At 39.6% G+C, this 13,985-nt stretch overlaps 1 protein-coding gene across 1 annotated transcript; it reads left to right on the forward strand.

Moving 5' to 3' along the window:
• The first annotated feature begins 2,634 nt into the window (after positions 1-2,634).
• On the forward strand, positions 2,635-13,165 carry COQ10B (coenzyme Q10B). Its single transcript, XM_079311444.1, has 5 exons — positions 2,635-3,062; positions 6,333-6,479; positions 7,942-8,134; positions 10,240-10,341; positions 12,954-13,165. Exons 1-5 carry the CDS (start codon positions 3,007-3,009, stop codon positions 13,119-13,121), a joined length of 666 nt encoding a protein of 221 aa, XP_079167570.1. The 5' UTR covers positions 2,635-3,006; the 3' UTR covers positions 13,122-13,165.
• Positions 13,166-13,985: the final 820 nt, after the last annotated feature.

Genomic DNA, 13,985 nt, shown 5'->3' on the forward strand with positions numbered 1-13,985 from the left:
AGGGTTGTCTCAAAGAAAATATTGTGAAGCTCATGTTTTTTGTGTTAATATGTGTATTTGATTGACCAACTGATCTAAAGTTCTCTCAGTCTTTGCTTTGTGTTGATTGGTTTGCAGGAGTTTGCTGAACAGTTCTGCTTTTAATAATTTACTAATGACATGTACTCAAATGTTAAGAGTGACTGTCACTAGAAGGTGCAGAAAGTCTTCTGCTCTTTATTCTCAGTGTTATTAAACTCACATTCTGCATTTCTAGCAAGATACACTTGAACATACTCATAGGCTACAAAAGGAGATATTTACCAAGCTGGCCAGGGACATGTGACAGTAGGGTTGAGGCAAACTAATTCCCTATGCAAGAATTTAATGCATGTAACTATTTTAAGTAAATGTCACATGCTCAGATTTACTAGGAAGATCAATTTGCAGTAACTTTCTCTCATTTCTTCAGCCTGACTTCCAACTTATGTTAAGCAGAACAGTTGCAATAGTACATTTCTTCTATTATTAAACAGACCTAAGCTAGGGATGAGGTCCCAAGTCATTTTGGAATGTGCCATTTCACACATAAAAGGGAGTTATGTGTTGTGAGTGCTAACAAATTCTGCTGTGATGAAACAATGAGAAAACTGCCTTTTGCTTGTGTCTCTTCCCTGCTTTTCCACCACATTCTGTATGCTGCCCTGGGTTCTTTTTGTCTGCCTGTCAAATCCCTGAATGTGTACTTTTGCCTCCTGAGCATTAACTCCATCACACAGCTTCCATAGGACATGGACAGGGCTGTTAGTGCTTTACCAGCCCTACTGAGTTCCCATCCCTTTCCCACACATACAAGTGCACACAGAGTTCACAGAGATTCCTGTATGGATGAAACAGACTGGATTTAAGAGCCCAGAAGCTTTGCAGATCTGGAATCATACCTAAGCAGCAGACCTTCGAGATCCTGCTTTATGTAAGCTTCAGGTCCAATTTCACGGGCAGCTTAAGCTGTCACTAGCTGGCACTGCTGCTGTAAGAAGTATCCAGACTCCTTGCCTGTCCTTGCTTGGCCCCATCTATTGTGCAAGCAGAAGTTTCTGGCACTGGTTCACTCAAAGAGGGCAGCCTTTTGACTACAGCCTCTTCCAAAAACAACATTTTATTTGTATGAATTTTTCTCCCTACCCAATGCTATAAAGAACTGTACAATGAGCTGACATTATGCAAAAAGCTACAAACCTGATCTAAACTCATAGTCCTTCATTCTGCCCAGGTCTGTGCTTAGCTTCATGTGCCAGGCACAGTTCACTGACATTGATGTGTCTCTTAAAGATAAGGGCAGAAGTTCTTAAAACAAAGAGAGGAAATATTTAACCGCAGCAGCTGTTTCAACTCTGTAGAAACTTCTCAAACAATATGAGCAAGAAAAAAATAGTACAAAATAAAATCTCTTCCATTTTTGCTTCTGATGTCAAGCAGAAATAATGTAGAAACAATCCTTTTTGTCACTGGAAAATCAGCTAGTTAAAAAACACTTTGAAAGATTGATTTTTTTGGAAGACCCTCCCCAGCCTGCCCTAAACATGGTTTAGTGCAGATCATGTTCTTCCTGAGCAATTAAATAAATACAGACAGTACTGTTTTGGAAATGGGACAGAGTAAGAACAGAGCAGCTGGATTTCAAAACTAGCTGTGGGGAGATATGCACTGAGATTTAAACCACTTTTGGATTTTTTGGTCCACCGAAACCTTATGAAGATCTGGCAAGTCTAATCCTTTATACAATATGTTTACAGTGAAATACTTCAATTATTGCTAACACCAAGTTCACTGGTGTTATATGAAATATGAGAAAATTTATGTGATTTTATATCCTGATTAATCATCCATTTTTGTAAATAAATTTTCCTGGCCTACATGTATAATTGTGAGATATTTTGAGATCTTTCAAAGGCAAATATTATTCAAAACTCATTTAAAAACAGGAACACGATGGCTATATTTTTGCTTTCCTCAGCATATCTCTGTCTGCCTAAGGAACATACCAAATCAGCTGTTCTTTTCACTCATCTATAGGAACAGAACAAATAAAATATGTTGGGTTTTTTTTACATGGGGATATGCTCTCCTCATTGAAGACTGACTCTTTGCCCACTGAAAGGAGTTCCTTAAAATTCTTAATTATTTTAATAGTATAAACCTCATAATCAGAATTTAAACCTAACCTTCTAATGATGGTAGTGTTACAAAAAATAGCATTTGAAAAAAAAAAAAGCAACCTGTGTGGTCCTACACTACATCTTTTTCTAGTGTATCAGAAATGTCTTGCATCCCTCTGGTGTTAAGGATTAATTGGGGCCACTCTTCCTATCCAAGTTAGCAAATGTAGTTCTCTCTTCCAGCAACTAAAACCAAACAAATATTTTACAGAAATAGATTTTGCAGCCTTACCTTTTAACAATTTATGTGTAACACATATTACATAAAATGAAAGGTGTGATGAGTTACATTTAAACAGTAGGTCTCCAATCGCAGAGTAATTGTAAACACGCTTTCCTTGAGAGAGCCTGTACTGGAAAGGTGAATTGCGAGAAAGCGTTAATTAATAACTTAATTATTTCAGGTTGAGGTCCAACGGTGCCCGGTGATTTCAGCCAGCTCTGTGGCCGTACTGTTTAAGCGGCTGCTGCTGACTGTAACCCTGAGCACGCACCGAGCAGAGGCGGGACGAGCACCAGCGACTCCTCCCGCGGACGGGCCGGGTCAGGCGCTCTGCGGGACACGGGGACGGACACGGGGACGGACACGGGGACGGTCACGGGGACGGGGCCGCTCCCGCCGCTCGCTGGGGGCGCCTCCCGCGCTCCAGCCCAATTATGGCCGCGCGCGGGGCTCGCGCGCCGCCGGGCCAATCAGGCGGAGCGGCGCGGGCGCGCGCGCTGTCCCGTGACCGCGCGCCCCCGCAGGCAGGGCGGGCCGGCCCCGCGCCGCGACTGAGGCGACAGGCGCGACAGCAGCGCGGCCGGGATGGCGCGGAGCGGCGCGGCGCTCGGCAGGGCGTTGGCCGGAGGGGCCGCCGCCAGGTACGCGGGGCGAGGCGCGGTGGCCGCGGGCGTGACACAGAGGGGCCGGTTTCCTGGCTAGAAACTCGCCTCCTCTTTGCCCGAGACAGTGGCAGAGTTGTGAGCAATCCCTCAAAGGAATTAAAAACTGAGGAAGACGTTTTCCCTTCAGATAGTGCAACACGTTCCTTCTCACCTAAGCACGTGTGAGGCTGGCTGCAACAGCTTGAGACAAACAATGGGCTTTGGGGACGAGTTAACCTTGGAACTGAAAAGAAAAAAAGAAAGCAGATGAGAGTGCGATTTGAAAATCCTAGTGTAAAAGTTTCACCTGTTGCCAGTGTTATGGCAGTACTGCTGTGTTTCTTTATCAAACTCTGTCCAATCTTCATAAAAACTGTCAAAAAGTGGAATAGAGATTGGCTCACGATGTCAAATTTCATGCAGTCATTTGACAAAACTGTTTACTGTGCAGTGGTATAATGTAACGCTGGACCATATTTTTTACTGTATATCCTTTGTGGTATAATCTTAGGGTTGTGTTTGCAAAATTAAATTTGCGCAGTCCTGGTAAATAAAAAATAAAATTTCTGTCTTAAAGAGTAATTTATTAGAGTCTCCAGGGCAAAATCAATTGCTGGAAGGGTTTTGATATAAGGACACCCATTAAGTAACTGATTGCAAAGTAAGTTTAAAAATGTTTCTAGTGGAAGCTGCAAGGATCTTGGCAGCTGCTTTTAGGCAAGCACAAGCTGGATCAAACCCATTGCTGTGTTACTTGTAGCCTTGGAGCCGGGGATGCTTCACTGCTGCAGTTGTCCCCTGAATGCACTCTACCTGCTGCCAGCTTGGCAGAACCTCACTGTGCTCAGTAGCAGGCTTCAAGGGCTCAGGTGGTAAATTAGTCTCATGTGCTTATTCAGACTGAGATGCTAATGATGGCACTTGCTGGTACACTCATTTTTTTGGGATATGAACAGCTGTTGGCAAAGAATTTGAATGGGATCAACTCATGTCTCACAGACCATAAAATCAGATATCACTAACCCTATGAAAGTATCAGTTGGGTTACAGTAAACACATTTGCTCAGGCATGCTTCTGGCACTAATTTCAGTCTTTACACTGAGAAGTTAAGGGAGCTGTTTTTTCAAAATAGTTAATCATCAGGCAGAAAACTGTAGAGTTATTAAAAAAAAAAAAATCACAGAATATGAATCACTTACATGTGCGTGTCATACATTAGAAATGCTTCCTTTCCAGGTCATGGGATTTGGGTGGTCAGTCCTCAAGTGCTCAGGGAGAAAGCAGTGAGTGGAAGGAGTGAGTGGAGATGGTTCTGTCACTGGTAGAGGACAAATACAGAGGTGGCAGGTGTGTCTGAGCTCTAGAATGAACTGGATTTTTCTTCAGTGGCCCAGGTCAGGTTCACAAAATGTGTGACACTCCATGGAAACCAAGGGATTTCTTCAAGAGATCTGCTTTCCTGACCTGGGATCCAGCCCAGCACATTCTCAAAGCATATGTTCTTCAGATAAAACTGGGAGAGGGATGGAATCTCTCTGCACTTGTTAGCATTGTAACCTCTTAACCTTGCCTTCCTCAAATGGCTCTGTAATTGTAAAAAGGACATTGTCTTTCAGCTGCTGAGAGATTATTTGCAGGGATTGTTTTTCAGCCCTGTGGCTGAAACAAGTTTAGATAAAACTGCATGAAACAATAGACTGGCACAACATTACAATAAAAAACAAACCAAGAGACAAACCCTGGTGACTGGTTTGGACTGTGTCCTGTACATAGCCCCAGATACTGGAATTTAAATCAGCTGTACAGAATGAGGTCTGATCCAAACATGTGAACACCTTCAGTGAATCTGGTAGAGGCAGCTACAATGTTACTGGCACCATTCCAGCATTCCTGCCAAAGCTTTTCCTTAACAGTCTTGTATGCTCCGCCTGGAAAAAAAAACTACTTTGTCCACATCCCTTGAGATACTTTTATGAACATTTGCAGAGTTGTCAAAGGTTTTTAAAGCGGACCTATCTTTTCTTAATTTTGACACAATACTTCTGTCCCATTTCATTTATTTTCAACTGCAGTGATTACAATGTGTTTTCAGGCATCATGCTTGATATCCCACTTGCACAGTTGGTTTTTAAAAAGTCTGTACAGATTGTTTCTAACCAGCTGCTAATGATAATTATTTTCCTCTAAACACTACCAGTTTATTATTTACCCAACTCCTAATACAGTGACCATATAAGCTGATGTGTTTGGTCATGAGTAACTACTGTATTTAATCAGAATTCTAAATTATGCAGATTTTTAAAGAACATATTGCTAATTTAAATTGAATTTAATTCAAAACTGGTAATTAATTTGCTGACTAATTTGGCGATTGGCGGAAAAAAAAAGAAAAAGGGCATTATGTAAAAGAGGTTGGCTCCATTTTTAACCACGTGAATTCAGAAGTAGAGTCCTGATTATATAATTAGAGGAAGATCAGTAAAATACCTGGGTTACTCGTTAGCTTATGTTTGCAGAGTCACTGAGGGCAAATAGTGGCATTTTTACTTTCCTGGTGCCAAAATTCAGAGCTTCTGAAGCAATATTTTCCATCTTGGCTGACCTGATCTGAGAAAAATCAGTAATTTGTCAGAACTGTTAAACATGATGAATATTTGTTAGTTTTTAGTGTAGATGTTCACAGAGAACACTGAAGTACAATCTAAGATTGCTGGTTCAAAGGTTCAAATATCCCTGCTGATATTTTCTGGAAGAAATGTTGAAAGCTGGGTAAAAAAAGCACCTTCTGAAAGGACTTTCAAAATGAAATTGTACTTTTAGGATAAGGGTGGCAGCAGAGGGATTATAGCAGAGTTCAGCTTTCTGTCTCCAAGCGAAACCTTCTCTATTTTGTGTACTCCAAAAGGGTGAAGTATTGCAAATTACGCCTTGTTGTTGTTATTGAGAAAGTCTGTTCTGCAGACTAAATGCATGTGAGACCTGAGTGAACTCAAGCTGTCATGCAGCCAGTGGTTAGTGAGGCCTCTTGTATTTCACTCTGCCAGTGACTCCTGTCATAACTGGTGGCTATTTTTAGTTTCTTTTAGAGGAAAAAAAAAAAAGGTGCCCCTTGTGTTTTTGACAGTTTGCATATTGTTAGGAGCCTTTGTTTTTCCATCTAGCTGACATTTTCTTTAATGTTATGCAAGAGTGTTTGTCTTACCTGAATGCATTGTTGTTTATTTTGCTGATATGAAATACATTTAAAAGCATTTTCCCTGTTTCAGGCACTTGGCTTCTTGTGGTATTCTGATGACCAGAACTTCTCCTTTGCAAGGACCAATAATGAGCCATACCTTTTCAAGAAATTTCTTCAATGTTGCCACACCACTAATAAATAAAAGAAAAGAATATTCTGAAAGAAGAATAATAGGGTTGGTATAAAACTGTGGAAAGATAATTTAAATGCTTATTGATTTTGTATTTGCTGCAACTAATCCAAGACACTGGGAGTTCAAAAGACTGAGTATCCCAGAAGACAGACGTCCTTAAGACTCTGGGAACCTAGAAAGGAGTTTTGACTTTCACAATTTGTAGAGATCAGGTTTACCAGTCTGAAATTGGGTATAAAAAATGTAGGAACCAAAAGCTCTTGGCCCATAGCAAAAAACATCAGAAATAACTGTTCTATTCCATGACAAAACAAAAACAACCTTGAAATGGATGAATACATTAATTATCATTAGATTAACATTAATAATTTCATCTAGTAAAATGTGAATAAATCAACAGGTGTGAAAACTGTTCCATTCTCTCCCAAATGCATGCTAGCATTTGTACTTACATTATACTTCTCAAGATCTTATTTCTTTAAAAGAAGAAAAATAATTAGTTCTGTAATGAAGAAACTTCACACAGAAAAAGATTTTGAGTCTTGTTTGCCTTAGAGATGGTGAGAAAATCTCAGTTCATTTAATGATACTGGATCTGCCCCCAGTCTCTGGTCCTCAACAGTATGAACTATTTACTAGCATTTTTTTTACTATACTTAATATTCCTTTTTATGGTACTTCTTGAACTGCAACAGATCTTGCCTAGTCATTTAAAAGGGCCTTTGTCCAATAGTCCTCACTGCTGAGTGCTGTTGAACATATGCTTCATTTTAAAGGAAATTAAGCACATGCTTAATCCCTTCTGTTTCAGAGTCAGAATGAAAAATTAAAAACTATAGCTAGGTTTAATACTTTGCCACATTACAGCAGAATCAGCTAAAAAGTTGCTTTAATGTTGTTTCATCTGATTTCAATATCCTGCCTGAGCAGTGTGTTGGACAAAATGAGGTCCCTTCAACATCAGCCATTGTGTGATGCTGGAAGGTTTTTCCATTACATCTCTGTTTTAATTAAGCTTTTTTTATTTGGGCTAAAATAACATAGTGCTCCTCTGTTTAAACCTTATGAACTATAGTACTTGATTTTTGGTACATCTTGTCTTTGGAGCCATGGAGTGTGGGTTTTGGGTTTTTTTCTTCTTTGTGGAATGTCCAAGATCTACCAAAACAAAGACACTGCTGTGCTTGAAAAAGTGTTTCCATTTGAAGTATATGCAGGATTACCTGATATTGCAGACAGTAGCAGGCACTAGGTTCATTATTCACTAACATTACTGCTGGATGGTGTGTGAGATTTTGCTTATTTATGCAAAGGCAATTACTAGTGTATTACTTTTCTTTCCTCTTAATTTGCAAAGTTGCATTTTCAATTTCCAAAATCAAGTGGTAGTGACTATGTCTACTTTTCAACTGCCTATGCCACGTATACCATCTTTGAAACTTTTTAATACTGAGTTTGAAGTTAAAATACCTTGTAACTGTAATGTTCATGTGTCCATTTCCAGGTATTCCATGCAGGAAATGTATGAAGTTGTTGCTGTTGTGGAGAATTACAAACTCTTTGTTCCTTGGTGTAAAAAGTCAGACATACTCTCGAAGCGATCTGGGTACTGCAAAGCACAACTAGAAATAGGATTCCCTCCTGTAGTAGAGAGATACACATCAATTGTAACCCTAGTGAGACCACATTTAGTTAAGGTAATTGCATTTTTTTTTCTCTTAACCATAATTTTCCTTAACTTTTGTTTGTTGAAATTTGAATATTCCAGGAATCTTGCTTCGATGCTGGAAGGTCTTTGTGTGGCTCAAAAATTGTGTTGCTTTTCTTTAAAGACTTTATATAAACTGGGGAGAATTTGAATATGTTTTAAAATATAACCTGCCACAAGAGGGAGGAGAGGGAATCACTTTTTAATTTACCTTTATTGGCAAAGCTGGCAGCCATTAAATGAAGATATTAACATTTTTCCCTTTTTTTTTCTTTATTTTTAAATTTTGTCCATGCCTCTCTGAATGCAATGTAAGTACTCAGTTAAAAGTGTTCTGACAGCTCTAGCTTCTGATGCCTTAATGGACTTCCTATCTGTCATTTCTTCTCACAATTTTAACTAGTTAATATGAAAAGCCTCAAAAAAAGTGCTAAGCTTCAGTACAATGTCCTGAAGAGATTATTATTCAATATACTGATGAGAAGACAGAAGTGTGGATTTAAAGTAAATTTTTTCACACTTAATTTTTTAGAAGAGAAGCAGTTATGTTTATCTGTTCAGCTTTTCAAGAACAGTAATTAAGAGAAAAGTGTCAAGGAAAATATTTTAAATGATGCCTGGATCTTCTATTTGTTTGCCTAAAATGTTCAAATCTGTTTTGGTAAAGAATGGCTCAGAACAATTTCCTTATAGCAAAACTGCTTCTCCCTTGGCAGATCCTGGTTGGTCAGGAATAATTAGTGGAAATTATAGCAGCTGATTGCTGTTCAAAATAATTGTTTGAAAATCTTATTGCACTATTCTTTTCTAGGCTTCCTATAAGAGACACTTAACAGAAAATGAGTTTCTGAAGTACGGGGGAGTTGTAAATTGGAAAAGGAATATACAGAATGCCTTTATTCAATATCTTTACTGATTCTGGAAAGAAAAAAAGATTTTTCTCCCTTTATTAAAAAGGGTTGAGCAGCTATAATGGAAAATCTGTGATTTACATGCTGAGAGCTCTCCTTTTCTACTGCTCCTTGAGAAGACAGGCTTTTTTCTTTCACACAGATATCAGATTGGCTTACCAACTCTTTTTCTCTCTTTATTCACTCAAAAGAAGCATTCTTGTCTCAGAAAAAAGCCTCACAAAAATGGTGAGGAAAGCCATTTCTGCAGATTTCCTCCCCGGAGACTCATTAGCCTTTTCTCTGCTGCAATTACTTTTCCTAGAGGTTTACATTATGTCCACAGAACTGCAGGAACATTTCTAGGGAAGTGATTTTGTGCTTGGACTATTTCACTGTCCTCTCAAGTAACTCCAGGCAAAGGAACCTTGTGTGGTGCTCAAGCACAAAATGGGAATGGGTTTGTTGCTTAAGGTTTCCCTTTTTTAGGGCTTAAACAATGGAAAAATCAGATTGGAAAAGCAGCTTTTGCCGAAGAGGAAAGCATGGAGTGAGTTTGCTACTTGAAGAGTGCAAAAAGGGGGACATGGTTTTCCCATTTTTCCTGCTGTTTTGACAGCAGTAGGGAAAAGTAGGCCCAGCTCTTTGTATCTAATCTTCCCTCTACTCCTTCCCTTGCTGATGTAGAAGTAGCAAGGTCATGCATTATCTCAATCCTGGAAAGAGAAATGTAATTGTTTTTGTGCTGGTGATTAGTCTTTTGAGATGAGTCACCTTACCACAGCTTTCCAACCTGAGCAACACTTATTCCCTGAGGCCAGTCTGTTGGAGCAGAGCTCCTTGGGATAAGAATAAGAACCTGAAAAAAAAAAAGACCCAAAAAATGTTGCAGAAGTTTTTTCTACAAATTCCAAGACAATTGAGGTTATATATTTGGATGTCCTGTGCATCGTGCCACAGATCTGTTTTATGACACTCAACATACCATTTTTTCCTCTGCCTTGGAAGGACTTCAGTTATTTTGCCATAATTGACAACTGACAATAATTGTGCATGTAGGATCTCATGCTGGCTATGCTGTAAGAACAGTTTTAATTATGCTATGACCATCACTATTTAACAGTGATGGTCAAGCTGCAGTAAGACCTGTTTGTCAGATTTGTCAAAGTCTAATTGTAGCGTGATTTTTAAAACTTTATTTTAGGCCTCATGCACAGATGGAAAACTCTTTAATCACTTGGAAACAGTGTGGCGTTTGAGCCCTGGTATCCCTGGTTATCCAAGGACATGTACATTGGATTTTTCAGTAAGTATGGCAATTAAAACTACCACATGCTAGGAGCAGCACATAGAAACACTCATCTTCAGCTGAGGGGTCCTTTCTAAATGCCTGTACTATTTCTTTAAGCACTTATACACAGAAAACAAGTTAACTTCAGTCAATTCTGTCCAAATATATTTTGCAAACTTTACTGCTGGAAACCACTTCAGTATCCTTCAGAGACAGCAGCCTTGTGTGAGGTGTCCATGTATCATGAAGCAGTCTAGGACACCCCTCCTGCAGGGCACCTCTCACCCTACAGTTCTAAACACACTGAAGGTTTTAGACTGTCAAATGCAGGAGAAATGCCAAATATACTTTGCTGTTTTCTTTAATCACTCTACAACCTAAATGCCCTTGGTACCAGAAAGTCAGTGTTCTGCCATTTGTCCTGTTTGGTCTGCAGTTTGGTCAGTTTAATTTCCTGTCTTCTAGTTTTATTCTTTCATGTATTTTAAGCTTTACTCCTTCCTTCTCTAATACAAGTGTAACAGATTTTTGCTGTCTCTAATCTATGATGGGATATCAATGCAGCCAAAAACTATTACTCTTTAGATCTAGTACCTGATTTAGCCTGATTTCACTCTCAGAAAAGCTGTTTCCATTTGAGTTACTACTTTTCCAGGTCATCTGTGTCTGCCATCACATTTTTTCTTAGATTTTATAACGAAGTGTAGGTGTTGCATTGAGCTGAGGGTTGTAACAGGCTGCAAAAGTACACAGAGATGGGGTAATCCTGCTGCCATCTACTGGAATGCTCTGCTTTGAAAATTATCTTCAGTAAATAGGAAATAGCTTTGGGAGTATTTTTAAACTAGCACATTAATCTCCTTGGATTATTAACTTTCAGCTTGTTACTGTATTGCACTTAATACAGTTCAACAATAAAAATTAATGTACAGGCACTCAAAGAAACACATTTTTAATTGTTTCCATGTTATGTGCTCATGTTATTTTTATTTCTTTAGGCAAATAAATGTCAGTTCTTTCTACTAAAGTATATAAGCTATCTTTTAACCCAAGCCATAAATCAGTTAAAAAACTTTAATTAAACAACTGGTAAAACCCTACAAAGTATGGGCTCTGTGAGAAAACAGCACCCTACCTACACAAACCAAAACCACATTTTGACATTTCAGGTCAAGAACTTCAGTTAAAGGGAATCAAAACTGAACTGGATATGGACATTTTCATTTTCTTGGGGGAACAGTATCAACACATCTTACTGCTTACCCTGTTTTGAGGCAGCAAAGCCCGTGCAGTTGACTGAACTTAACCTCTGCCAGTTACTGCCCTGCTGCTCTTTGCCTCTGGGCACGTGCAGGCAAAGGTGATAAGCATTTCACAACAAACTCCTCAAAAGAGGCCCTGCAATTACAGATATTCAAGAGAAAACTTTGATTTCAAGAATGTTTGTTTGCTTTATAAAACGTTATTTGAGTTTCAGGCTATGCTGGTTCCCACAAGCTGCTGTATCCTGTTGTGCCAGCCTGACTCCAGGAGGCATCCACATAGAGCAGGGAACTTTCCTATTTGATTTCAGCTCTGAAGTGATTTGGTTCATAGACTGAAGCACACCACCATTTTCACCAGCTGCAAACTTCATTAATGTATACCATACCTCAAGGCTGACATAATTGCTGAGCAGGATGCCAAACTCATTTATCCCCACTCTGCAGAACTCTGCATGCCCTAAATGACAGCTCTCAGACCTGCAAGAGGCACGGTAATTTTACTGATGCTCGAGGTCAAGCAAATGTAAATGAACCTACACTTGGCTAATGGGCCAGGCTGTCTAATTATTTCTCTGCTACTGCTTTGCAGTTAACATGCATTGCTCATAAGGAATTGGGGAGAAGCTGTATTTGCTCCTTGTGGAATTAAATCTGCTGATTTTTTAGGAATGACAAAAATTATTTAACTTCCAATCCATTTCATTGACTGTTGGTGTCAAGTCGGGAATGGGAGCTGTTCAGGTGGGAGATGTGACACACAAACCAAATCTATTGTTTTAGTAATTAAACTGATTGTTTGAACCTACAATAACTACTGCCACCAAAAAGGAAAAACTGATTTTAAATATTGGTATTTAATAGGTAACTATTTCAAGATGCTTTTAAGTTTCTTGGGCATGTTCCAGCTTACCTGTTAAGTGTGCTGTCTTGCCATGCAGGATTTTCTTCAGACATCTTTTGTCCCCCAGGTGAATTCTGTGCACAAATAACAGTTATTGTTTGTCAGTGATTTTTCATTACCTCAAACCTCTTTTGTAATGAATCATTTATTAAAGACAGATTAGGTGAAAGATAACTGAATGAGAGGATTCTTCTAATGGAAAAGCCCAGGGGTACAGTCCTCAGACGAAGGAATATGGGTTTCCTTCTCAGTCACATTCACCTATTCCTCAGTTTTAAATGTCCTACAACTTACCTGCAGCATTGAGGTGATTCTTTAATAGTTGTCTGTTTGTACAACAGACAGTATATATAGGAAACAGTATATATATACAACAGTATATATAGGAAACAGTATATATACAGTATACATAGGAAACAGTATATATAGGAAAATTAATTATCTTTTATTTTCTTAAACAGATTTCTTTTGAATTTCGTTCACTTCTACACTCAAAACTTGCTACACTATTTTTTGATGAAGTTGTGAAGCAGATGGTTGCTGCCTTTGAAAGAAGAGCATCCAAACTGCACGGCCCAGAGACCAGCATCCCTCGGGAGCTGATGCTGCATGAAGTTCATCAGACGTAAAGGGAAACTGTAACAACCTCAGCTATAAACTTGTTTGTACAAAGTGCCATGCTCCCTCTTTGGGGCATCTATTTCTTATCTGAGCTGTGGGTGTGATCTTACACTGTGCCAAACACACCTGCTCAGCCAGACAGATACAGAATGTTCAAAAACTGCAATCAAGTGCAGCTTAAAGCCTTATCAGTAACAGACACCTGGCTCCTGTAATCCAGGCTATCTCAGGCTGCCGTTAAACGCCAAACGGCTCCTGGAATCACGGCCCAAGCTCTGCCTTAGCCCTTTCTTAGCCAAGCTCCTGGGGTTTTTCAACACTGTAACACATTAACTCAACTTGGTGGGAACATAACTTCACAGCAGCAACTCAGCCAGCTCTGCCCAAGCAGAGGCCAACTGACACAATGGCTTCCCAGAGAATGGCAGAGTTTGCCAACCATTGAGGAGTGGTGCTTTGAATCCAAATGAATGGCAAAAGGTAAGGCAGGGGTCTCCAGCTACTCCTGACATGACCAGCAACTGCTCTTGCACTTCCCCCTCATTTTCAGGGATGAAATCCATAAGGAGTACTGTAATCTGAGTGCAGCAGTCTCAGCTATAGCCAGTGTCTCCCAGTGGCCCTGTCTGCAATCTGTAGTACAGTAGGCAGGCTGAAATTGTCCCTTGCCACTCCTTCTGTTACACACTGCCTTTTGGTTACCTCCATCTCATCTAATGCAAACAGAACACTTTAAAACAAGTGTTACCTCTTTGAGAGCCAAGTACCAGTGCTGTCCCCCCTGGACGCAGGGAACAAGAAGCCCTGCACTTCCCACAGGCAAGCACAGCCAAATCCAGCTGTCATTATAAATCATACAAGAGAGCACCAAA

This window comes from Erithacus rubecula, assembly GCF_903797595.1.
Source record: "Erithacus rubecula genome assembly, chromosome: 8".
NCBI classification, from domain to species: domain Eukaryota; kingdom Metazoa; phylum Chordata; class Aves; order Passeriformes; family Muscicapidae; genus Erithacus; species Erithacus rubecula.